Source organism: Eretmochelys imbricata, chromosome 6, assembly GCF_965152235.1.
Source record: "Eretmochelys imbricata isolate rEreImb1 chromosome 6, rEreImb1.hap1, whole genome shotgun sequence".
Classification (NCBI taxonomy): Eukaryota; Metazoa; Chordata; order Testudines; family Cheloniidae; genus Eretmochelys; species Eretmochelys imbricata.
Window position 1 is genome coordinate 8,314,899 of NC_135577.1, and position 27,197 is coordinate 8,342,095.

General features: G+C 44.0%; 1 protein-coding gene across 1 annotated transcript in view; it reads right to left on the bottom strand.

Moving 5' to 3' along the window:
- The window catches only part of LOC144267066 (E3 ubiquitin-protein ligase rnf213-alpha-like), a 174,163-nt gene that overhangs the window by 34,093 nt on the left and 112,873 nt on the right, over positions 1-27,197 (bottom strand). Inside the window, exons 43-57 of the mRNA XM_077820731.1 lie at positions 24,914-25,055; positions 24,138-24,311; positions 22,845-22,978; positions 19,613-19,770; positions 18,765-18,968; positions 15,007-15,200; positions 12,540-12,660; positions 10,380-10,480; positions 9,095-9,268; positions 6,790-6,965; positions 6,393-6,489; positions 6,179-6,293; positions 4,768-4,951; positions 1,776-1,987; positions 619-720 (exon numbers count right to left, since the gene is read on the bottom strand). Coding sequence (XP_077676857.1) covers positions 619-720; positions 1,776-1,987; positions 4,768-4,951; positions 6,179-6,293; positions 6,393-6,489; positions 6,790-6,965; positions 9,095-9,268; positions 10,380-10,480; positions 12,540-12,660; positions 15,007-15,200; positions 18,765-18,968; positions 19,613-19,770; positions 22,845-22,978; positions 24,138-24,311; positions 24,914-25,055 — 2,288 coding nt within the window. The remainder of the gene's footprint in view (positions 1-618; positions 721-1,775; positions 1,988-4,767; positions 4,952-6,178; positions 6,294-6,392; positions 6,490-6,789; positions 6,966-9,094; positions 9,269-10,379; positions 10,481-12,539; positions 12,661-15,006; positions 15,201-18,764; positions 18,969-19,612; positions 19,771-22,844; positions 22,979-24,137; positions 24,312-24,913; positions 25,056-27,197) is intronic.

Here is a 27,197-nt window from a genome sequence, read left to right on the forward strand (position 1 = left end):
TGTCCAGTTCCAGGCGCCACATTTCAGGAAGGATGTGGACAAATTAGAGAGTCCAGAGAAGAGCAAAACAATGATTAAAGGGCTAGAAAACATGACCTATAAGAGAAGATTGAAAAAATTTGGTTTGTTTAGTCTGGAGAAGAGAAGACTGAGACAGGACATGATAACAGTTTTCAAGTACCTAAAAGGTTGTTACAAGGAGGAGGAAGAAAAATTGCTTTTCTTAACCTCTGAAGATAGATCAAGAAGCAAAGGGCTTAAATTGCAGCAAGGGAGGTTTAGGTTGGACATTAGGGAAAACTTCCTAACTGTCAGGGCGGTTAGGCACTGGAATAAATTGCCTAGGGAGGTTGTGGAATCTCCATCACTGGAGATTTTTAAGAGCAGGTTTGACAGAAACCTGTCAGGGATGGTCTAGATGGTGCTTGGTCCTGCCATGAGTGGAGGGGGCTGGACTTGATGGCCTCTCGAGGTCCCTTCTAGTTCTCTGATTCAGGTCCTGTGTGGCAGATCCTTAGCTGGTGTAAATTGTGCTGGCTCTCTGCACAGGGGTGAATTTCACTTGTACAGAATCACAAACCAAACCATGTTCCATTAAAATAGAAAACAGACACTCACTGTTATTTGCTTGGCTTCTTCAGATTCTGTGTTTTTAATGTGGCCTCTTGCTCTGTCTAGCGTCACAAGCATCAGTGGTGTATTGGAGCTGATTTTTATGTCCTAAGGAAATAAAAATATTTTATACTTTTGTTATAAAGAAGCGGTTTATGTATTATTTAAGGCACATCATTTTACAGCAAGAGGCTGCTAAAGAATCCTATCAGACCAGTTACATTTGAAGGTTAATCAAAATGTTTTTCATGTATTTTATTATTAATTATTATTCTTATTTTATTTATTGTTTTATTATTTGTATTATGGCAGTGTCTAGAAGCCATGATCTTGATTGTGGCCCATAGTGCCAGACACTGCACAGACACACAGTGACTGACATCAGTCCCCCTGAGCGATGTAGTTATATCAACCAAACCATGTAAACAGTGTTATGTCAGTGAGCAGGAGAACCTCTCCTGCAGATGTAGCTACCGCCTGTCGGGGAGGAGGATTAACTACATCGACGGGAGAGCTCTCTCCTGTCAGCGTAGGGCATCTTCATTAAAGAGCTACAGCGGGGCAGCTGCACCAGTGCAGTATTTTAAGTGTAAACCTGCCCACAGTAACTAAGATCAGAGCCCCATTGTGCAAGGCACTGCACCCACTTACTGAGAGACAGTCCCTGCCATAAAGAGCTCTCAGTCTAAATACCAACATCATTTTGAAAATAACACACAAAAGCACAAAGGTCATGTCTTACCAATGTTATGGTTTGGAGCACTTTTTGCTTATCAAGAACAAAACTGCTTTCAGCAGAGCCATTGGACGGTTTGGGGTAGTTGCCCCGGGCCCCACACTTTGGGGGAGAGGTGGGGCAGGGGTTTGGGGGAAGGGGCAGAAAGAGGCAGGGTGGGGGCAGGGGCTGGAGGGAAGGGGCAGAATGGGGGTGGAGCAGGAAGTGGTGAAGCGGGAGCAGAGTGGGTGAGGGAAGAGGCGGGGCGGAGCGGGGGCAGGAAGAGGCGGGGGGGAGTGTTGTCCTAGGCCCTGCACCCCCTTAGGGATGCCCTTGGCTTTCAGGTGAATACAGGTCTCTTGAATTAACCATCCCGTAGAAAGGAGATACAGAAACTGTATGAATAGTTTGTAAGCATAAAATTCTGTTCCCTTTGGAAGCCACTTACCTGTGAAGTCTCAATCCCTCTGGGTAAAATCCACTGCTCTCGCTGAAGAATCTTCTGCATTATGTTCATCCCATAGAAATTACAAAGATTTCTAATAAGGAATATTTGAGGCCAAGGTGTTTGGGCCTTTTCAACCAGATTTTTCATTGAATTCACAAGTTGGGACTGTTTTTCTGCAGTTTCAGCACTGGTCCCTGTATTCTGGTCTGCATCTGCCAAGCAGAGTTCAGTATTAGCCCCAAACCAATGCAATATTGCTGCCTAGCTTCACAGTTGTTCAAAGCTCATATGCAATGAAATCCCTGCAATAATGTTACCATAGTATTTAAGATAAAAGGGGAAAAAAGGAGAAAGTCAAGAAAGACCCCATTTGAATAGATACACTTCATCTGAACCAGAAGGAACAGTCCTTCCATTAACCCTTCTGAAGTGAAGATTTACAGGTATAAAATGCAATACCACCTCCCCGTGAAAACTGCTTCATGGATAAAATTCATCCTGTAGGACTAAATGTGGCCACCATTAATTTTGTGGCAACAGTGAGTTTGGTCTTGCAGAGCCTACAGCATTCAGAGAGGTCAGACATTTTTAGGTCTCAGATTTTCAGGTCAAATGGGCTCATTGTATCCACCCAGTTCAGCCTCCTGCATAATCTTGCAAATCAAGATTGGATGTTTTTATAAAAAGTGCTGCTCTAGGAATTATTTGGGGCAAGTTCTGTGGCTTATGCTGCACTAGATGATCATAATAATCCCTTCTGATTTGGGAATCTATGAATAACCCAAGCCAGAGAATCTCGCCTGGTGATTCCTGCATCTGGCCCAATAATTCCTGGCTAAGCTAGAGTGGAGCTTTGAGAAACAGACTTAAATTCTTGACTTAAATACTTTAAAAACTCATTTAAAGAAGATTTTACCCTGTCTCTTTTAATTTGGTGACCTCATACCAAGTGAAATTGAGGGGAAAGATCATTTCACTAAAGTCAGCTGGGTAAACGTGCTGGCCATATAGAAGTGGGACATTTGTTTCTGTAGGTACCACACACTTTTGTACATCTTGTCATTTAAGGTTGTATTTTCCAGTAATGATCAGAGCTGGCTGGAAAATGGAATTTCTGTTCTGTGGGAAATTCTGACATTTCTAAATTTGTATTGGTCCCAAATGATGAGGAAAAGTCAAAATCTCAAAATATTTCATGTATGAAATATTCCGATTCAGAAAGATCTGTAAGCAGAGTCTGACTGAGCTCTCCCCTGACATCTAGTGATGAACTGGGGGAGAAGACATCAGGAGCCGACCTAGTTTGCATAGACATGCCCACTCTGCCTAAGTGTGCGGCATGATGGAGCAGCTTTGCCCAAATGATCACTTTTGGCTGGTGTTGGATTGCATTTTGGTATTGGGTGCAGGAGTAATACAGTTTTATTACCCTTGTTGTGTGAATAGAGGGCAGCAGATCTGTGCTTGGCATACCCTGACTGAGAGGTTCAACCTCAGCTGAACTCCACCTGCTAAGAAGGGGGTAGGAGAGCTGAAGCCCAGTGAAGAGGTGAGAGGGTGGGGACAGGTGTCTGTACATGGTGGTGTGAGCTCTGCCTAAGAGTTCTTGACACATTTATCCTTCCCCCTCTCCACTGTTTAATGACAGAGCTGATTAAGATTCAGTTGAGAGTCTTTTGTTTTGGATCACTAGAGCTGAAATCACTGATAACCAGGTCCAAGCATTAGAGCTGCTATGGGACAGTGTCTCTGGTAAAAGTGACTGCCCAGCCTGCCCTAGCAATGAGGCTCCCCCTGTAACAGCTGAAATCACTGAGAGCTGTGTTAAGTGGTGGGACCTCAAGACATTCCAGAGGTTGCACTAGAGGGCAGTGGTGGAGTGAGCGATGGCAGAGCAGCTGACATAGGAGTGAGCGGCTGCCAGAGCAAGCAACAGCAGAGTGAGCTGGTGGAGTGAGTGGCAGCAGAACGAGCGGCCAATAAAGTGGCTGATGGCTCCGCGAGCAGTGGTGGAGCGAGTGGCCAACAGTGGAGTGACAGCTGAAGCATTGCTGGGTGTCCTTCATCCCCTGGATGGGAGGTGAACTCACAGAGATGCACCTCTGAACTCTGGGTCTTCACTGACCAAGGACAACAACTGTGAGTGGGGTGCGGTGGAGGGACAGGGGAGTGGTGTGTTAAAGGGACATTTGTTTGTCAGACTTTCATACCACAAGGTGAGAGACTAAGGAAAAGGACACTCCCCTGTGTACTCTGGTGTGGGTGTTTTGTTCATGGCCATCTGTTTCTGAATCATGTTTGTCGTGTTTTCCCCAATTAATGCTGGGTTCCTTTCCCCTTTTATTAAAAGTTTTCTTTTCCATACACAGACTCAGTGCTTGCAAGAGGGGAAGTACTGCCTCTTAGAGGTGCCCCGGGGGTGGTGTGTAATTGTCCCAGGTCACTGGGTGGGGGCTCAAGCCGGTTTTGTGTTGTACTGTCGAAAAGGAACCCCTAGATACTGAACCCGGCCCTTGTTGCTGCCAATTCCAACAGGCAGAAGGGTTTCACATAGAAACAACCTTATTGAAATGAAACGTTTGATAATGTCAAAACATTTCAGTTTGATCACGTCATACATAATATATGAAAGTCAAAATGAGAAAATTGAACTGAAATGATAAAGTTAAAACAAAAAGTAAAAATCAAAATGAAACTGAATGAAAACGACAAAAATCAAATAAAATGCTTCATTTCAATTGCAAAATGTTTCAAAACTTTTCTGTTAAAAATTTCATCAAAATCGACGCATTCCCACAACACATTTCAGTTCGGATGGGACAGCGTTTTCCAATGGAAAACTGTTCAGCTGAAAATGTTTTGATCAGCTCTGGAAATTACTCTGGACAAACACAACCCTTAAAGCAAACAACATCCACGGAGCTGAACGATTCTCTAACCAATCTTCCCTGATGTCCAGCACAACTGGAAAACGGTTAGAAACTCCACTTACCACTTGGCAGCTCTCTGCCAAGCACAGCTGCAACGTTACCGATGGCGAGTCGGAGCTTAGCAATGAACTGCAGGTTTTCAATGTTGGTGAGAGTGGCAGAGCTGGGAGCAGACAGATCTGCAGTGGAGAACAAGTGCTCTGAATTCTGGCTGGCATCTTCTTGAAAGGAGGAATACATAAAATCCTGTTCAAGAGAGAGAATTTTTAAAAATGTACAGTAGTGAACAGACAGTACCCCTGTGGTAAAGGGGATGCAGTTGGTTGGGCAGGTTTTTTTTAGTGACTCAACTTTTCCCTTCTCCCCGCACCACACAGCAGACATTAACTTTAAAGGCTACAAAAAATAAAATTGTTCTGGTCATTTTGAAACAATGCCACTGATTAAAAATAACAGCCTGGGGGTAAGAGCTCCTGTCTCTCCCCCGTCCACTTCTCCCCACCCTGGTTTCTATCCCCCCACATCTTTTGCCCCTCTCTGCAAGCCTAAGGGTAAAATTTTCCAAAGTGCCAACGTGATTTAGGAGCCAAAAGTCACTGAACATCTATGAGACTTAGACTCCTAAGTGACTTAGGCACTGCTGAAATTTTCCCCTAAGTCTCATAAAGTCAGTGAGATTTAGGCTCCTAAGTACCAAAGTTATTTCTGAAAATGGGAGAACTGGCCATTAATTGTATGTTTCTCCATTTCTGGGTGCCCAACGTGAAATACCTGGGTCTGACTTGTACAAGTGCTGAGTATTCACAGCTGCAACTGAGGTCAATGGGAGCTGTGCTATGAACACATAAAATGCTATAAAAATTCTAAGTACTCTGCTTGTCAGCCCTGGGGATCTCAAATCGGGCACCCAAAATTAGTGGAGACGTCTGACAATTTGGCAGTAATCTCTCTGTGTCTCAGTGCAACAGCTGTAAAATGGGCATAATAATATCACCTATCCTCACACGGGCATTGTGAAGATGAATTCATTAACGTTTGTGAGGCACTCTGATACTCTAGCGAGAGCACCGTAGAATTAATACTTCTGAATTCGGCGCAGGGTCTGGGTGGTGTGCAGAGAATAAGGCGGGGGCACACAAGTTTGTACAGCATCTGGTACAATGCGGGGTAAATGGCCCATGACTAGTACTCCTAGGCGCTACAAAAATACAAATACATAAATAAATATTGAGTAACTTCATATACTGATTGAGGCAGGCATTCTGTGGAAAAAATAGTATCTGGTTATGTAACTGCAGACTGTATTGTAAAGCATATGCCAGAGCAAAAGTGAAGACTGCACAGGTAACCTTAATTTTAGCATTTCCTAACATTGGAGTACTTGACTTTGCAACCTTAACTATTCTTTTAACATAGTTATTATGGATGTAATAAAATGTCTACATTTCTCCACAGACTCTTCATGGGACTCACCTCAAAGCAGCACACTACCATGAAATAGAAATCATTGCGACTGCTTTGATTTAATGATAATACTTCCTCCATCCTGGAGAGATACCCTTCCAGGTGTTCCTTCACATCGTCTAGTCTAGGAGGAAATGAACATAAGTTATAAAACTGAATATACCCAACGTGGATCTGTGAGTGAAACACAGTTAATATAGCCACTGGAAGAACTAGAACCAACCTGCACCGAAGCAGCATTTTCAAAAGGGAGGACTTGACAGTAGGACTCGGATCCATGCATTCTTCAAAGGGCGACAAGTCACTCGTTGGTTTGTACACTGAAACCAAAGAGTAGAATGGATTACTTTTTTTTTTTTTTCTGAGCACAAGACCAGATCCCTCACTGGTGTGAACCCCCCACAGCTACACTGGAGTCAAAGGGTCAGACCCCCAGCTGGTGTGAATTGCCCTAAAAGCTCCAACACCAGAAGGCAAATAAAAAAACCTCGTATTTATTGTTTGGGTTTTTATCTCATGATTTTAAAGTCACTGTCATGAGTTTTGGGGCCTGACTCGGGATATCTGAACAACTGGGATTGGCAGGATCGAGCCGTTTCTGTGTTACACACATCACTCACCCTTTCTAACCTCTTGATGTTCTGGGTTAGAAGGTTTGCAAGCCACGAACTTAATCAGTTGTTCGATGATCTCTGCAGATGGAGGGATTTTGTCCCCAAAACAGTAACTACTGACAAACTCCACAAAGAAGGAGTTGCACTTCCTCCTGAATTTGTTGTGATTTGCAACTGCCTCCCTAGGGCGAGAAAAAGATTATTTTTTTTTAAATGTCACTATTTTAATATATAAGGTAGCAAACAAAATGAGAATGGCTGGAAGCTGAAGTTACATATATTGAGACTGGAACAAAGGCAAAAATTGTAACCTTGAGGATGTTTAACCATTGGAACAAGTTACCAAGGGAAGTGGTGGTTTTGCCATCATCTGAAATCTTTAAATCAAGACTGAATATGTTTCTAAAAGATCTGCTGTAGCTCAAGCCAAAGTTATGTGCATGATGTAGACATCACTGGGTGAGATTCTCTGGCCTCATGACCTAATGGTCCCTTCTGGCCTTAAAAATCTATGAATCTTCAAATCTCTCTGTGCTGAAACATGCACATAGCTCCACTACTCTTGCTAAGTTAAGAGGACTTGAGTGTGTACTGAGGATAGACTTGATCCTGTAAAGTCAATAATAATTCTGTCCGACATGAATTATTCCACATTCCGGGCAAAACAACTTTATTCACTGGGAGTTAATGTTGCCAAATTCTATCACACATTTCAGCCCTTCTCCCAGGAATGTCAGCCCAAAGCTAATCACCCAGTCCCCAGGGAGACAGTCCATTCTAAACAAGAGCCCAAGGCAGACAGCAAATTCTCCTGCTGCTCACACAACTCTCCCTACCCAAAACTCTGCATTATCGCAAAATAACAACACACATTGTCTTCCCTAGAATTGAAACCTGCTCGCATGCTGTGAAAAAACAGTGTGTGTAACAGCCCTACCTGATGACAGCTGCCATAATGACACAATTCCAGAAAAATGCTTAAAAAATCATTTATGGTTCCTAAAAATGTATCTAAAAATAATTACCTAAAATCAGAAGAAGCTGACCCCTGACACTGGAGCCCTGGGCTCAAACCTCCAACGCGTGCTGGGTGAAGGTAAGATGGGGAGCACAGAGGGGTCACTTGCAGGTTTCTGAACCTGGGACCACCATAGCTTAGGGCTGCCTGTGAACGGATCAGCTGGCTATGAGTCTAAGGGCTGGATGTTCTGCAGCCAGCCGCCTGTCCGCCATACATGGCCTCTGCACCAGCTGCAAGGCCAGGCTTGACACAGAACTGGCCACAGATACACAGGTGCTGACTTTTGTTTTTGACAGTAGGTGCCCCACCCCCACGCTGGGTGCCCCACCCCCTGTCTGTCCCTCCCCCAAGGCTCCTCCCCTACTCTGCCCCTCCTGAGGCCCCGCCCCTACTCTGCCTCTTCCTGCCCCCTGAGTGCCTCCCACTCTCTCTTTTCTGCCTCTGCCCCCGAGGCTCCCCCTCAACCCTGCTGCCGCTCGCTCCTCTTCACCCCCTCCCCCAAGGCCCCCCCTGCTCACTCCTCTCCGCCCCCGCCCCAAGGCTCCACCCACCTGCCCACCACTCACTCCTCTCTGCCCCCACTCCTGAGCACCTCTTGCCTGCTGCTTGGTCCTTTCTGCCCCCTCCTGCCTTAAGGGTGAGTGAGGAGAGTTGAGGGTGAAAAGGAGCAAGTGGCGGGAGCCACTGAAGCCATGGCCAGCCCCAGGGGCCACCGCACAGCTGATCAATGCCCAGCCCCGTGGGTACTGAGCACCCCCAATTTTTTTTCTGGGGGTGCTTGAGCCCCAGAGCACCCACAAAGTCAGTGCCTATGCACAGATACCATTTTCAAAAGCATGATTTTTAATGGGATCTAGGTTCCTAAATCCTAAAGCCACATTGGAAAATGCTACTCTCCATCAGCTCTATGCGGGGAGATGCACCCGCTTTCAGTCCCCTTTGTGCCACCAGAGCCCCCTTTTGTAATCTGCAACTTCAGATATTTACAATCCCAGGCCCCCAGTCCTGAAAAGGGATCAGCGTGTGCAGACCCTGCATGCACGAAGTCCCATTAAAGTCATTGTTTTCGGACAGACCTATCTTGGGAAATCCTTCAGCAGAACAAGGAGCTATGTCTGGTACCAGTCTTGGAGAGGGAGCAGCCCATTTTTCTAAGAGCTCAAAGAAACGTAGTGGAGGGGTGTGGAAGAAAAGCAACCGTTCTGGCCACGCTGTCAGTAACAGAGATTAGCAGGAATATTACTGCTAAACAAGTGTCCCAAATCACAGAGTCAGGCAACTGTGCAGTACCTGGTGATCTGGGAGGCGGTGGGCATATAATCCTTGGGGACGCTCTCCTTGCAGATCTTGCACTGCCTGATGTTCCACTCCCGGATGCACTGTGTGCAGAAAATGTGACCACAGGGCAGCTCAGCTGGGTCAGTGATCTCGTTCTGGCAGCTTTTGCACTCGTTCACGCCCTTCCTGAAAGACACCACGAAAGCAAGATGCAATTCACGGGGTCTGATTCTCCGCTGCCTTGTGCCTTACAGAGTTAATAAATAAATAATAATAAAGCCTTGCATAGCTGGGCCCAAGCTCCATGGCAATATATATAAGTCCGATTGCACAGGGTGGCTGGCTTCTTTCAATAAAGCAGGTCCTGCTCCCCTCTGCCAGAACAGGTGCTTTCAGTTTAACCAATTAAAACGCAGAACAGCACCTGGGGATATATAGGATCAGGGAGAATCAGAGAGGGAGGAAGTCCCTGAAGGAGGTTGCAGGAGGTTCCTGGGGAAAGGCTGAAGGCAGAGAAGCAGCAGAAGGGTTCCTTGGCTGACCTCCCCAAGCCAGAGAGCCAGGGCCAGAAAGGATTGAAGGCAAGGGGAGCAGCAGAAGGGATTACCTGCTGACATCACCACCTAGAAGAACTGGAAAAAGTTAGCGTAATAGGAGGAGTGATGGATGCTCCCCTGGTGAGGATGATCTCCCAGCAGAGAGGCTGGGGGAGTGGGGGTAGGTATTGCCACTGGGAAGAGCAGGGTTGTACTCCAGCTGGAAGGGCTGGGGTGGTTTTCCTGGGAGAAGGACAGGAGAGGACTGACAAAGAGCTGTGGTGTGGTGGAAGATGCCAGAGAGTGGTATGTCCTGCTGCTGTCTTGTGATTTTAAGGACTATAGGTGCTGCGGGTTATAAATGGACAATGTTTTGGGACTCTTGTTCTGGGTTCTTTGCAGTAGTTTTTTGTAATAAGTTGGCCTGAAGGAGGAGTATTTTTTGAGGCAAGAGAGTCTGTTGGGGAGGCCTAAGGGGCCCGAGAGGAGAAGTGGGACATTAGTCCTGGTATGAAGGTGCCCAGCCGCAAGGGGGTGCTCAGGGGAGGGGGAATCGTTCAGACCTATGGTACATAATGCAAAATGTTTTCCATATGTGTGGGTACAGCACTGAACGCTGAGTTACATGGTACATGGAAATAAAAATATTGTCAGGAAATAAACTAACTTGCAAGCGTAATTAATAGACACATTGTCTGCTAAAAATGCTCTTGCTGAAAATTTACCCACAATGGTCTTTTTTGCTTGTTTGCTCGACTTACACAAGGTAGACAGTAGCAGCATTGTTGCTGCATCTCTTCAGCACTTTTGTCACAACTTCAAAAATCTTTGCTGGTTTATGGTCTTCAATTTTGTACAGTAACTACAGAAAATAAAGCACAGTGAATGTCATTACATTCTAAGTGACAAAAGAAGTGTTAAAAAAGTTACATTTGCAAAAGCAAGCACTCAAAAGTTAGGATATGCCAGCATCAAGGTTGCCCATTCAACCTTAACTCTGCCCCTTTAGGGCATGCATTCTGATAGTCTTGTACAACATCACATAGGAAGTCTGGGGCAGAGCCCAGATTAGATCCCAAGTCTCCTGAGTCCCAGCCCAGAGCCTTAAACATTATCCCTCATTCACTGTTCATCCTGTGCACTGAATGAGCCAGGAGTCTGACAGAACACATGGCACGTGATCATGTAATTAAAGACTGTATCATAATGCAGAAGCACAGGGGGGCTGAATTAAGGTTACAAAGGTTTTCAAAAACACCTGGGGCCAAATTTTGAAAACTTGAGTGCCTGATGTTACACACACGTCTCCATTGCTGGGCACACCAGCTGAGAAAGGCTGGTCAAAGCATGTTGTTGATGGAAAACTGGGTTATTGACTAACAAAAGCTTTAATGGATGTTGTCTGTGTTCCTGCAAAAACTTGTTTTTTGTCGGAAAACCAAAACTCTGAAACACGGAAATTATATTTTACACTACAATACCCATATATTTTGTATAGTCTAATACCAAAATATTAAGAATCAAAACATTTCAATCAACCCAAAACTAATTTTACTTTGTGGAAATTTAGAAATTTTCAGTTTTTGTTCCAATTGGGAATTAAGCCAAATTTCCAAATCTCTGTATCCTTTTGCCAAACAGATTTTCTGTCCTGTGTAAGGCTCTAATTCTGGGCTGAGGATTGCAGGGGGCCCGGGTGTAGTATCACTGTGTAACAGGGGCAGGAGACGGTATGTAGGGGAGCTGTGCAGAATCAGTGCAGCTTGGGCCACCTGCAGGCTACCTCCTGATCTCTTGTGGGGACACCATGTCTCATGTGGGTGAAGGATGGGGGTGGTTGAAACCTCTGAGGACAGGAATCCTCTCTAGAGCTGGGTGAATAATGGATTTTTTGGTTCACTCACAATTCCAAAAAAAATGGAGGGGGGGAGGAACTAGCTTCATGTCAAATTTGTTTAGTATCGAACAAAACATTTTGGAGAAAGCCGAAACATTGTTTTGATTCCAACCATTTTTAATTTTTTAAAATAGTATTAAAAACTAAAATTAAAGGAACTTTTGAAATGGAAAAGTCATTTTGAACCAAAAAATGGAAATGTTTTGATTTTTTTCCCCTGATTTTTTTCTTTGTAGTTTTTTTTCTGACTGAAACTATTGAGATATAAAGTAGTATATGTTATAAACCGCTATAAGCCATTTCGGCCTCGTATAAATGCAGTGTGCTTGACATGAGTACGTGAGTTGCGTTTTGGCAACTGAAGCGAGGATTTAAGGTTATGAGTGGTCAAGGATTGTCTGCGCAAAACAACTGTGTCATGTCCATAGGAGGAAATGGAATGTCCTGTATTATGGAGGCTTGCCAGGAACGGTCTTCCTGGAGTTATTGGTACAAGGCTTTAAACAGACAAAGAGCCAATGATGCAACAGACGGACTGGTCTATAAATAGTTGCCTGACATATCTGAAATTTGGAATCAGACATCGATCCAGAGCCCTGATAAAGAAGAGATGTGTAGTGCCAGGCTCCCCATGCCTCATGATTGGAGCAGACCTTGACTGGCCATTGGGACTTTGCTTTAATCTTCACACTCTGGTGTAATATGAAAGGGGTGTGAACATGGAGTGAGTGTGGAGTTATATTGTAATCAATACAACTATTTAGAGTATTATATACCAACACTGTATCTGGTATCTGCCTGCTCCCCCATCCGTATCAGAGCCTAACAAAACAATCTGACAAAACCAACGTCAATTCAGGAAGCATTTTGGTATTGCCAAATCTGCATTTTTCTCCAAAAAAAGTTTTGGATGAAAAAGTTCTTCTAGCGATCCTCCTTCCCTACTCTGCTGGGGCCTTAGTGCTGTAGCCTCTTGTTCCATGCAGTTTCAAAGGGGCAGCGGGGTGCTATTTTATACACCTACATTCCAGAGGAAGACAAACTGCTTCACAACGAGCTTTAGCAGCTTCTCGTTCATGTTGGTTTCATCGTGTAGCAGGTGATCGATGAGCAGGTAGACAATGTTGGTGCAATTCCACTGGTGTCTGAAAAAGAGACAGAATTGCCTCACTGAGAGTAGCTGCGCCTTGTCTGCTGGGAAAAATAATTCTTCCCCACATCTTTGGACAAAACCAGCCACCTGGAGATAGGAACTGAACATGTAAACAGGTCCTTAGGCTCACAATCCCCTCAGGCTAGGTGTGATGGCTTACAGTCAGAGACACCCTTTACCCGCTGCTCAGAGCGGTTTACAAAAGGAAGGGGAAGTGGATACAATGGGGAAATCAAAGGGAAAAAAACTTTGTCCTTTCCTCTGCTGTCTGTGTAACGCTTGGAAAGGCTTGGTGGGATTATGGCCCAAGGTTTTTAAGTGGATTTGTTGATAGAACAAGCTCTAAAGAAAGGACCATGGCAGGACTAATATCTGGGGTTTTAATAGGAATGTAGAACTGGAAGGGACAACTTGGGCCATGGAATCCAGTCTTTGCTATCACTGGCAACCCCATCAGATAATCCTGTTCATAAACTTATCAAGCTTCATCTTCAAACCAGTTAGGGTGTTTGCTCCCCTCCCGTCCCTCATCCTACTGGGGGCTCTTCCAGAGCCTCCCTGCCTCTGATGGTTAGAAACCTTCTTCTTATTTCCAGCCTAAATTCAGCCATGGCCAGTTTGTCCCCATTTGTTCTTGTGCCAACACTGTCATTTAGCTTCAATAGCTCTTCTCCCTCCCTGGCATTTACAGCCACCCTTCCGCCTCCCAATGTATTTATAGTGAGCAATCCCGATCGCCACACAGCCTTCCTTGTGTTAGGCTCAACAAGCCAAGCTCCTTTAGTTTCCTGTCCTCAGGCTCTCCATTCCCCTGAGCATCTTCTTCTCTGTTCCTGGTCCAGTTTCATTCTCCTTCCCCAGCTGGGGAAGCCGCTCTCCAATGCATACATTCAATTCTACAATATTAAAATGCAAGTTTCCAAAGGCAGGATTTGTGCCAGCAAAGCAAGCAGCCAGCTGTGACCAGGTGACATAAAATACTGGATCTTTAGTGACAAGATGGCTCTGATCCTTCATGGACTGGTGCTCTGACCCATCATTTACATGTGTAAAACATTCCCGGTGGTGTGAGAGGAGAAGTCTGATCTAGCAGACACTTACACGCAGTCTGCACAGATGTAAATAGCATCACAAAGGGCCAGATGTGAAAGTGGGCCGATATGGGCTGGTACAGCGTACCGGTAAGAAGTGGCCACTGGTACCGGTCTATACACAGCCTCAGTGCTGCTGGACTGTACCAGCAGGGTCGCTGATGGGGGGGGGAATGGCGGGCAGGGCCACCAACAGGGGGAAGCAAAAGGGGCAACTGCCCCAGGCCCCGAGATTTAAAAGGACCCGGGGCTCCTGGCTGCCGCACTGAAGAGCTGGCTGAAGGAGTCTGGTCCCCAGCTCTGCCCCTTCCACCCGAGGGCCCACCCCTTCTGGGGGGTCCCAGAGCCACCCCTTGCACTGCGTACTGTAACTTTCATCCCTGCAAAGGGCCCAGAAGGGGGACATCAAGGACTAGTGAAGGGATCTAGGATGTTTCCTTTACCATTTGAACTAACAGAGTGTAACAGGACCTCCTGGCTCCTCCTTCTGTTCTGTTCTACAAACTACTCAAAGACCCTTCTGCTGGTCCAACAGGTTGTGCAAATGAATTCCCACCATCTTCATAATATATACAGCTCCCGGAACAAGCAAAGGAGAGCAATCTCTCTCTCGCCTGACTGCCTGCTTCCTTCTTTTCCAATTCCTTCCTGTGCCTGTTTGTGGGCTCGGCCTGATGGCTTAATTAGCCTTTCTGCCCTGCCCCACCCACAAATTAGGCCAGCCCTGCTTAATCAGCTCCATTCTGCCTTGCTTGATTGGAGCTGCCGGGAAGAGATTGCTGACTCAGCCTTTCTTGTCTGTCACACAGAGTAACACAGTGGCAAAGTAATGGGCTTTTATCTGCTATGTAGACCAGCCACTAATGGGGTCACAGCAAACACTGATTCACCATGTGGAACATGGAAGGTTTTCCCCCACCCCGTGGAAAATTATGACTTTTCATTGAGAAAACAAAACGCATTTTTTCCCCAGTAACTGAAGGTTCTGGTTTAAAAAAAAATCAAAACATTTTTTGATTTCCAGCTGAAAACTGCTGGAAAATTTTTAGTTTTCAAGCTTTTCTACATGCATTTGGAAAATTCTGAGAAAATCTGACACTGTCTGCAAAAAATATTGTTTAAAGGAAAACCCATCTTTCTGTCTGGGGGAAAAAAGTTTTCATAGAAAAGTTTTGACTGTTACAGGCTTTAAAAATGTTTACATTCTTTAAAATACACAGTTTTTTGGGAGAAGGGGTAAAACTTACAATACGCTGTTCAATAATTCCTCTTTGTTACAGTAAAGTCTCATCTGGTAGTCATCCGATGTGATCAGCTCCACAGTGTGCTTAATGGACTTGATCCTTTTCAGCCAGCTCAGGCAGGCGTTGAATGGCAGAAGCTCCTTCTCTGTGGGCTGCAGCTGCTTCAGGATGACGCTCACGGCATCAAGAGCTACAAACTAAAATGACATTTAAAAACAAATCCCGTGAGTTTCTGAGCTAGCCATTGTGTTCTGGGGTGAGGGGCAAAGAGGAGAGAAAACAACAGGGCAGGAGTATCGCTCGCTGAAGACCTGAAGCAACAGAACTGGAGCAGGTTACGAAGCAAGGACTGGTGGCTGCCCACACACATATAAATACACACACACACACAGAGGCACACCCATAGACACATGCACACACACGCACACGCAAGATGTGCTCATCAGCCGGGACTGAGCTCTGGTGATTCGGCATCAGCGGCAAAGACTCCCACCACCTGAGCTAAAGGGATAACTCCATTAAATGCAAGACAGGAGCAGGAGTCGAGATACAGTCACAGCTACTGCGCCACCGTGTTACTCATCCCGCTGCCGAGGCAAAGGAACAAGGAAAGGAGGGAGAGAAATCCCACATTTGTTCCCAAGCAGTGCAGATTGTAACAGTGCCACAGAATATCATTCCCCCTCCCCTTCAGGACCTAAGTGCTCTGAGTCGAGGATCTTGTCACCTTATCAAGTTTTAAGCCTGATCTAACTCCCCATGAAATCAATCCATCTTCCCACTGACATCAATGAGAGTTGGGGCCAGCCTTTAACCACCATGGTATTAAATTGGTTCAGGCTGCCTTGGATTTAATCTGCTTTGGCTTGTTAATGTGAACCGGTCCATAGCAGGTATAAGCCATTTTTAAAGAATGGTTAAAACTGGTTTGGATAATGCAGCTCCTGGTCCAGTGTAAACAGCACTTGCATCAAACAAAACCAGCTGGCTTAAAACTGTAGTGACCACCTCCTAATGCCAAGGACATTATATTATACAAAGCATGTGGCTTAGCAGCAGCACTGCTAAGAAGGATCTGGGAGTTGTGGTGGATGTGATGTTAAAATATAACCATGTATACCATGTTGCTACCACTGTTATATAATTGCTACAAATATTACACAAAGTATATCATGTAAGGCGTGAATGGAAAAGTTTTTTTGTTGTAATATTGCAACTCTTAGGTCTGTAATCGAGTGACCAGGGAGACTGAAGTGATCTCGGACTGGTTTTTGAATGTTATAATTCAATAATAATAAGGTTAGATAGTAATTACCACCAGGTAGTTTACATCCAGTCAGCACGCACGTTGTGAATGGGCTATTCAAGTTGATGGCCCATTTAGTAAAACAATGGGTCATTGAAGAAGCTTATCTCCACCTGATGGGCTTTCCTGGGGACGTTTTAGCCAGAATATGAATAATGGCTCTTGCTATGACTCATCGAAGCATGCAGGGGCATGTGACGAGCAATGTGACCCTAAACTCCATCTTGTGCCTGTACTTTTCCACAAACTATGCTGGGAGCTTTGCTTGGGACAATGAGTTTCCCTCCACATGGCAGAAGCTATAAAAGGCCCTGGAAATATCTCCATTTTCCTCTTTCCTGCTCTGATCTCTGGACTAAGGACTTATATTAAAAGGAGCATTCTAACCAATGGATTGAGGACCTTCCAATCTTTTGGATGCCACCAGAGACTTAACAAGCCAGCAGTTTATTCCATCACTGCTTCAAATCTGATACAAGAACTTTGCAATGTGTGAATGTATTTGATTCCTTTGATCATTTTAACTCTCACCTCTTTCTTTTCCCTTATAAATGAATCTTTAGCTATTAGATACTAAAGGATTGGCAACAGCATGAATATTGGGTAAGATCTGACTGTACATTGACCTGGGTATGTGACTGGTCCTTTGGGATCAGAAGAACCCTTTGGTTGATGAAACTGGTTTTAAATAACCACTCATCATTACCTCTAGTGTTTTGGTGATGAAACAAGGACTGGTATACCTAAGGAGACTGCATTTCTGACTTCGTTAACCAGTATGGTGAGACAGAAGTTTACTTTTGTTAGAGATGTGGTACATCTTATGGAAGAATAACCACCGGTTTGGGGTGAGTCTGCCCCATTTCTCAGCAGTTTGTCCTGAATTTGGTATTCTCAGCTGTGACCCACTGAGACACAGTGACAATAGATTACAACCTCAACATGAGTCAACAATGCAATGGTATTGCAAAAAAAAGCAAATGCAATTCTGGGTTGCGTTAACAGAGGCAGAGCATGCAAGTCATGGGAGGTGACAGTACCGCTCTCCTCGGTGCTGGTTAGGCCTCAGCTGGAGTTCTGTGTATAGGATGTAGAGAAACTGGAAAGGATCCAGAGGTGAGCGACAAAGATGATCAGTGGGATGGAATGCAAACCATACGAACAAAGGCCGAAGGAACTGGGTATGTTTAGTTTGGAAAAGAGAAGATTAAGAGGGGACATGATAGTGGTCTTCAAACACTTGAAAGTCTGCTATAAAAATATGGAGAAAATTTGTTCTTTCTTGTCACAGAACAAGAGGCAGAACGAGAGACAATGGGTTCAAATTACAGCATGGCAGTTTAGGATTAAACCTCAGGAAAATCTTCCTAACTGTAAGAACAGCAAGACAAAGGAACAAACTGTCTAGGGAGGTCGTGGAAGCTCCTTCACTGGAGGCTTTCAAAAGGAAGCTGGAGCCATCTGTTTTGGATGATTTAGACACAACAAATCCTGCATCTTGGCAGGGGGCTAGACTAGATGACCCTTGTGGTCCCTTCTAACCCTATGGCTCTACAGATTCTGAGATTGGAAGCAGGGAAATACATGGAAGATTCTTCGAATCAGAGATTCTAAGGCCAGAAGGAACCACTGTGATCACCTAGTCTGACCTCCTGCATAACACAGGCCATAGGATCTTGCTGAATTCATTCCTGTTTGAACCACAGCAGATGTTTTAGAAAAATGTCCAATCTTAACCAACTAACCCCTTAGCTTTCTTTTTTTAAATTAAGTAGATTGAGCTCTGTGAGTCTGTCACCATAAGGCAGGTTTTCTAATCATTAATCATTCTCATGGCTCTTCTCTGAACTCTCTCCAATTTATCAACATCCCTCTGGACTTGTGGGCACCAGAACTGGACACAGTATTCCAGCAGCAGCCACCCCAGTGCCAAATATAAAGGTAATGAAACCTCCCCACTCCTACTGGAGTTTTCCCTATTTATGCATCCCAGGATCGCATTAGCCCTTTTGGCCACAGTGTCTCAATGGGAGCTCTTGATCAACTGATTAACCACCATGACCCCCAGTCTTTTTCAGAGTCATTGCCTCCCGTGATAGTCCCCCATCCCATAAGTGTAGCCAAAAATCTTTGTTCCCATACATATACATTTAGCCATATTAAAATGCATATTGTTTTCTTCTACTGAGCTTACCAAGCGATCTAGATTGCTCTATATCAGTGACTGTTCCCTTCATTATTTACCATTCCCGCAATCTTTGTGTTCACTGAAAACTTTATCAGTGATGATTTTATGTTTTCTTCCAGACCATCAATAAAAATTTTAAATAGCATAGGGCCAAAAACCAGTCCCTGTGGGATCCAGTAGAAACACACCCTCTCAATGATGATTCCCATTTACAATTACAGGTTGAAAAGAGCAACAATGAAACACTGTTCAGGTTACCTCGCTCACCATTTTAGTTGTGTCTTCTTTATAAACTTTCTGCAGCTCATTGGCTACAGTCTCCTCATTCTTTACTAAATTGATGAACAGCTGATAATTCTCTTGTAGGTAGAAATATTCAATGTGCAGCCAAATCAGGGAAAACTCCACATCACCATGTGCCAAAGAGGTGCAGAGCCGTTTCGCACCAGTTACGAGAACATTAGACAAAATCTGGTGATAAAATAAAAAGTATTATTTCTACTCATCATCAACTACAAGAATAGAGATTGACCCATAGAATTAAGTTCTCTGTTGCTGCCATGTTTAATGAAAGATGTATGAAATTTTCATCATCACTAATTCTAACCCAAGTCAAAAAAACGACGTTAAAATGCAGTTAAAGTTGAGAGCACTTAGCAGTAATTTAAGAGCAAATACAGGGTTTCTGTAAAGTGCATTTATCAAAATACAGAACAGTTGGACAGGAAGTGATTTTATTTTTGGCAGAAAATTTTGACTGTTAAAAATCAAAACCAAAAGCTTTTTTCCAAAAAAACTCAGGCAAGACCTTTTTGATATGAAAAAAAAATCGACAAAAAATTGAAATGTTTTAAAGGAAATCAGACAATTTCTGCATTAGCTGGGGATGTGGCCCATTGAGTCCAATGTTTTTGTGGCTGATTGACACCAGCTGGGGATTTGCTCGCATTGATTCTAATGGAGACAGGGCCAATTTACACCAGTTGGGGATCTGGCGGTAAGGTTTTTATTTTTTCTGCATTAAGTCTAATATGTCTACTATACCGTTGGTAATCTCACCCCAACCATCCAGACTGATAATGTTTAAAAGTGCTTTTCTGCAGAAACCCGTTTACCTCATAAACCTGAACATCTTGCCCCGGAAAAGCCATCCTCACAAAATCACTGGCATAATGCTGAACCATTTCTGGATTATTGCCCTCTGGCACTGGCATGTTCAAGACAGAGCTTTGAAACATCACAGCAGAGTCCACAGTAGGGTCCTTTGGATAACCTAGGATGTCACAGAATGAACAAAGGAGGGGGGCTTATTCAATTATAGCAGATCACTATAAATATTGTTTGTTAATTATTAATATACAAGTGAAAGGGGGCAAGAGTATAAGCATGGTGGGGCAATGGGAATCCTGTTTTTCTCCATTATAAATGGCTACTTGTTAGAATTATGATGCAGAGTTCTAGGTCATTCTAGTTGGGTAGGGAGGTTCTAGGTTATTCTAGCTGGGTGGGGAGAGGAGCAATTGACTACCTTTCCAAGGAATGAAGGACTGGGCTTACAAAGGACAAGAAGGCTCAGACAGTCCTACAGGGCAATCTTCAACGAGGAACTCTTCCTGCTCCCACCAACAAGACTCCTCTAAGCAGCAGAAGATTAAGCACAGACCCTACTGATCTGCAAGTGTGAGACCCAGGCTGAGAGTACCTAGATCCCCAGATCTATCTACAGATTTCTTTCCCAAGTCACTGATTTCCAGGATACCGTCCGCCATCTGGTAAAAGTGACCTACATTCTTTGATCCTTGCATTTGGCTGAATTAAAAGTAGAGCTGGTTGGAAAACTTGATTTTTGTTCCATGAAAAATTTTGACATTGTGCATTTTTTTTGTCACAAATCGTGACAAAAAGACAAATTCTGAAAATTTTCACAAAATTAACTTATGATTTTTTTTGTTTGGGTCAATCAAAATTATTAATTTTGATAAATTTGCAATGGTTTATTTTGATTTGACCATTTTTTATTTAATTTTATATGTATAAAATAAACTTCAAAAAAATATCCTTTAGAAACAAAAAAACGAAACTTTGTGAAAATGTTGAAACACGATGTCTTGACATTTTCTGAACATTTCTTCCCAATTTGTTTTCTAACAAAATTTCATCTAAATCAACAAAATATGATGAAAAGTTTCAGTTTTCTCAAAATGGCATTTTCTGATGCCAAACTGTTTTAACTAAAATTTTTGAACCAAATTTAGTTAAGCACTACCAAGACTCCAAGTGATGCGGATTCCACTCCATACCTAGGTGAACTGGGCCAATGACTCCTCCCTGTTAATTTCCCTCCCTGTTATAAATGTACTACTTATTTCCTGTGTGAATTTCAGAGTAACAGCCGTGTTAGTCTGTATTCGCAAAAAGAAAAGGAGTATGTGGCAGTACTCCTTTTCTTTCTGTGTGAATTTGTCTCCACTCAGCTCCTACCCAGTGGATCTCATTCTGCTTCTCTCTGTTAGATCACAGAGCTCTCTATTATCAAAGAATCATAGAATATCAGGGTTGGAAGGGACCCCTGAAGGTCATCTAGTCCAACCCCCTGCTCGAAGCAGGACCAATTCCCAGTTAAAACATCCCAGCCAGGGCTTTGTCAAGCCTGACCTTAAAAACTTCCAAGGAAGGAGATTCCACCACCTCCCTAGGCAACGCATTCCAGTGTTTCACCACCCTCTTAGTGAAAAAGTTTTTCCTAATATCCAATCTAACCCCCCCCCCACTGCAACTTGAGGCCATTACTCCTCGTTCTGTCATCTGCTACCATTGAGAACAGTCTAGAGCCATCCTCTTTGGAACCCCCTTTCAGGTAGTTGAAAGCAGCTATCAAATCCCCCCTCATTCTTCTCTTCTGCAGGCTAAACAATCCCAGCTCCCTCAGCCTCTCCTCATAAGTCATGTGTTCTAGACCCCTAATCATTTTTGTTGCCCTTCGCTGGACTCTCTCCAATTTATCCACATCCTTCTTGTAGTGTGGGGCCCAAAACTGGACACAGTACTCCAGATGAGGCCTCACCAATGTCGAATAGAGGGGGACGATCACGTCCCTCGATCTGCTCGCTATGCCCCTACTTATACATCCCAAAATGCCATTGGCCTTCTTGGCAACAAGGGCACACTGCTGACTCATATCCAGCTTCTCGTCCACTGTCACCCCTAGGTCCTTTTCCGCAGAACTGCTGCCTAGCCATTCGGTCCCTAGTCTGTAGCGGTGCTTTGGATTCTTCCGTCCTAAGTGCAGGACCCTGCACTTATCCTTATTGAACCTCATCAGATTTCTTTTGGCCCAATCCTCCAATTTGTCTAGGTCCTTCTGTATCCTATCCCTCCCCTCCAGCGTATCTACCACTCCTCCCAGTTTAGTATCATCCGCAAATTTGCTGAGAGTGCAATCCACACCATCCTCCAGATCATTTATGAAGATATTGAACAAAACCGGCCCCAGGACTGACCCCTGGGGCACTCCACTTGACACCGGCTGCCAACTAGACATGGAGCCATTGATCACTACCCGTTGAGCCCGACAATCTAGCCAGCTTTCTACCCACCCTATAGTGCATTCATCCAGCCCATACTTCCTTAACTTGCTGACAAGAATACTGTGGGAGACCGTGTCAAAAGCTTTGCTAAAGTCAAGAAACAATACATCCACTGCTTTCCCTTCATCCACAGAACCAGTAATCTCATCATAAAAGGCGATTAGATTAGTCAGGCATGACCTTCCCTTGGTGAATCCATGCTGGCTGTTCCTGATCACTTTCCTCTCATGCAAGTACTTCAAGATTGATTCTTTGAGGACCTGCTCCATGATTTTTCCGGGGACTGAGGTGAGGCTGACTGGCCTGTAGTTCCCAGGATCCTCCTTCTTCCCTTTTTTAAAGATTGGCACTACATTAGCCTTTTTCCAGTCATCCGGGACTTCCCCGGTTCGCCACGAGTTTTCAAAGATAATGGCCAATGGCTCTGCAATCACAGCCGCCAATTCCTTCAGGACTCTCGGATGCAACTCGTCCGGCCCCATGGACTTGTGCACGTCCAGCTTTTCTAAATAGTCCCTAACCACCTCTATCTCCACAGAGGGCTGGCCATCTCTTCCCCATTTTGTGATGCCCAGCGTAGCAGTCTGGGAGCTGACCTTGTTAGTGAAAACAGAGGCAGAGATTATGAGACATCTCCTCCCCATGTAGCTCTTCTATAAACCTGATCTGGATTTACCCTGGCAAAAGCAAGAGGAGAATTGGGTCCCGTATTTTCTTCCACTGCAATTAATTTTAATAGATGCAGAAAGTGTGAAGTTACCTTTCACCCGACGGACTGTCTCCCATATCTCATCCAGGCGAGCTTTCAGAACCCAGCTGAAAGGAAAGCAGCACTGTGTGGACCTGCTGGGGTCTTCGCTCATTGATAACACAGATATCTTAACATCAGGGGCCCTTTAGTGTTTAAAACAAACAAACATATCATATATATATATTTACACACACACATATCCATATAATCTTGCTAAGTTCTCAGCCTCAGTGACTTCATGTGGCAGTAGATTCCAGAGGATAATTACGTGTTGTGTGAAAAAAACATTTCCTTTGACTGGTTTTGAATTTGCTGCCTTTCAATTTCATCAATTGTCCCCTTTGTAAAAGGATGGTCTCCCGCTTCAGGGGCCATAGGCCTGGGGCCAGCCAGCCTATTCGTCAATCAGACCTGGCTAGGAAGGGGTTAAGTGTTCTCTCTCTTGTGGTCCCTTCTAACTCTATGGCTCTATGATTCCAACACTTCCTTCTGGTCTTATAATTTATGGATCTATAAATAAATAAGAAGAACAATAACAACAACTATAATAATGATGCACTTAAAAGCTGGCACAAATGACTTTGCCTGTAATTCTGTTCCCACAGTTGTCTGACTAAATTTCTGCCTTCTGATCCAGCGAGTTCCATACACTTCCAATACAGTGAGTTCCATGGCTTAAACTTCTATACGTCTGTTGCCTTCCCACTTCACTATGCATCTACTCGTCTAATGAACGCACTCTCCACCATCCCAGACTCTCTCACTGCTCTCATTGCTATGGCACTGTACCTTTGCAGATCTGGAGAGAGGTTGGTTTTCTCAATCCTGAATAGAGATTGGTCAGGAATTTTCTGATTAAACATTATTTCATCTGAAAATCATGACTCATTGAAACCGAAACAGTTTGCAGGAAAAGGGTCGGTTTCACCAAGCCTCTTGATTTGAGCAATTTTTGGAAAAAAGTTTCAAAACCATTAAAACATCCTGTTCTGACATTTTTTGGGGGGAAAAAACAACAGTTTTGGTTTATAATTTGAAATGACTTTCCACTTAGCAATTGTAGTTAATTTATACTAAAAAAATGTAAAACCTTTTTTTAAAAATTTTAAAAATTCAATTTTACGATGGAGCCAAGATTATTTTCAGACTATCAGTTTGTGAAAATTTTCAAGATTTCAACTTTTTATTCCAATTCAGGATGGGGAAAAAATGCTGAAACCTCAAAAACTCTTGCAGTATGGGAACAGTGTTTCTCACTCAGATCTAATCCTGAGAGTCTGAGCTTTCCTAGTGGTTTCTTACTTGCTGGTATACTTAATCTTCAGAAATGATTCATCTTTGAACATCTGGAGCCAGAGGTCAGAGAAAGGAGTCTCCTGAGAGATATGATCCAAGTTGTTGTTTGCATCAATTACTGCTAGAATTTGAGCAAACATGTTTGCCACAATGTCTTCCAAATGAATCCAGACAACATGCCTTTAAAAACAAGGAAAAACATGTCTTATAAAATAATTCTTTCAATTCCCCCCCTCAACCAGCTCATTCTGTGTGTCTGTAACATGAGGGCTGCTTTGCAGGGCTGAGCCCTAAGATACAACTATGTAAATATCCAACAATCAAAATAAGGCATAGTCATCCACACAGGACAAAACAAGGAGCAAATATAGCATTGGCTGGGTGATGTCTCTCAAGCAGATTGGGAGTCAGCTGTCTGCAGTGACTGAATACCATAAATATGAATTTCCAAAACTTTCAAGTTATCTGTAGGGTTCGGCACATTTCATACAGCTGATCAATTTTGTTCTTGTTCTTTGTTCTTGTTACAAACAAGACCCTTGAACTGTCCAATGACCTAAGATTTTGTTGCCAATACCCTGATTAATTCTGATTTTTAAAACATATGCTAGTCTTCTATATAAGTACTTATACCACCTCATCACTGTTGTACCCGAGCCCCGTAAAGGAATACTTTAAGTGACGTGATACAAACATATCACTTCTTGTTGGTATTCCAAAAATTTGAGCTATTTGAAATTCAAATGGTCAACATCATGCAACTATACAAGAACATACGTTACCTGAATGAGGTTCCTTCAAGTATGAACTCGCTCGACAGAGCTTTGCGGAAAATCCACTCTTTAGGCTTATGGCTCACCTTCTCTCGTTCTTGTAAAAGGTTACAAATTCTCCTTTTCAACACTTCCATAAAATGACAGGCAACTAGCCATAAAAGAAAAAGAAATCACTTATCCCACAATAGGGCTGGTCAACATTTTCTTAATGGAAAATTGTTTTCTACTAAATGAAAAGTAGGGTAGAAAGTCTCTGCTTTCCTCAAATTTTTGATTTTTTTTGTCAGAAAACCCCAAACCTGAAAAATTTCAGCCAAGAGCCAAAAATGTTTTGGATTTCAGCAGTTTTGGGCCAAAATTTTTTGGGTTTTCAGGTGTTTGGTTTCTGGAAAAAAAATTGAAAATTTCCGTGGGGGAGGGGAGAAAAACATTTTCCAAGCAGTGCATCTAAAAACATTTCCTATTTGTCTTCTTTGAAACAGTTCCTTTGGCCTAAGCAAGCTGACCTGCCAACTGAAATCAAGAAACTCTGAGATAAAGGGTTCATGGAAAAAAGTGAGCTGTAAGACCTGAGGGTTCCATGTGTCTCTCAGGTCTGGTCTACACTAGGGGTTTACATTGGCATAGCTACGTCTCCCAAGCAGGTGAAAAATCCACACCCCTCACAGATGTAGATATACCTACCTAATCCCCAGTGTAGACAGCATTAGGTCAATGGACAAAATTTTGCATTGCCCTAGCTACTGCGTCTCAGTGAGCTGGATTACCTGCACTGATGGCAGACGCCCCTCTGTGCAGATAGTGTCACTAAAGCTCTACAGTGGGGTAACTGTGCTGTTGCAGAGTTTTAAGTGTAGACATACCCTCACTTTTTCCAGTTACTCTGGTGTAGATCTGTAGTTACACTGTTGAATTCAGTGCAGTTACTTCCATGTTGTACTAATGTAACCAAGAGCAGAATCCACCCCCGGCCGGGCTAGAAACTGAAGCAGTCCACTGGTATTTAAAAGTACAGCTGGTTAGAACTTCTTTTCCCTCCATGGAAGATTTTGACTTTTTAGCAAAAAAATAAATAAAAAAATCTAAAATGAAAAATGTTGATTCTGAAATGCCACCCTGGTGCCTCATGGGAGTTATCGTTTGTGTGCCTGTGACCGAGAGCTGGCTGCAGCACCCTGATCACTGACATCACGGCAGCACAGAAAAGGCTGAAGGCTCGGCTTGGAGCAATTAAACACTTTCGGCTGGGCGATTACAAACCCCTGGGTGGTAACTGCTGGACTGATGAAAATCACCAGTAATGGGGAGGATATAAAGGGGAGGAACAAGAAGAGGGTGTGCTGTGCAGAGGAGAGAGGCCTCGCGAAGTCTCCTCCTGCAGTGTCCCTGTGTCATGTACTGTTTTCTGGAGAACTGAAGGTTAAAGGTACATACAGTGCAAGGGAAACAAGTTGGGTGTGCTAATGACTGAGGGATCACGGAAACAGGCTAGGCAGCGTGGCACACCGGGCAGCTGAAGAAGCGCTCCGCAACACATGGGGGCTTGTCCAGGGTTTTATCCCTCTTGACTTGAGAAAAGGAGACTCAAGGAGTGACCAGTGCTTGGGCAGGAGGATCCAGATGCCAGGGAGAAAATGTAGTTGAGCAGCAGACAGAGAAGCAGAAGACCCTGCTGGCAGGCACTTCTTGGCTGGCAGACAGAGCAGCGGCAGACGTTACAGCAGTTTATTAAAAAGTGGTCTCGGGTACAGCAACAGCTCCTCTGGAAGCGGGTGAGTTCCAGTGAGAGAACTGGAAATCGTGCAGTGGGCCTGGGAGATGACCCTAATATGGTTTTGTTGATGTTTGAGCTGCTGGCTACCAGCACTGGATGGGACAAGGGAGTCTGGGCACTACGGTGAGCCCCTTGTCTGACCGACCAGGCTCAGCTGGCTTATATGGCCCTGAGCGAGCACCAAGCTAAAGGCTGTGATACTGGCAAAAATGTAGAGCAGCCAGATGGCATGGCGGGATACATCCCAGGGCATTTGGGATAGGCAGGACAGACAGACCCTGATGAACTCTTAAACACAAAAAAGAAGCTTACAGGAAGTGGAAGACTGGACAAATGACCAGGGAGGAGTATAAAAATATTGCTCAGGCATGCAGGAGTGAAATCAGGAAGGCCAAATCACACTTGGAGTTGAGCTAGCAAGGGATGTTAAGAGTAACAAGAAGGGTTTCTACAAGTATGCTAGCAACAAGAAGAAAGTCAAGGAAAGTGTGGGCCCCTTACTGAACGGCGGACACA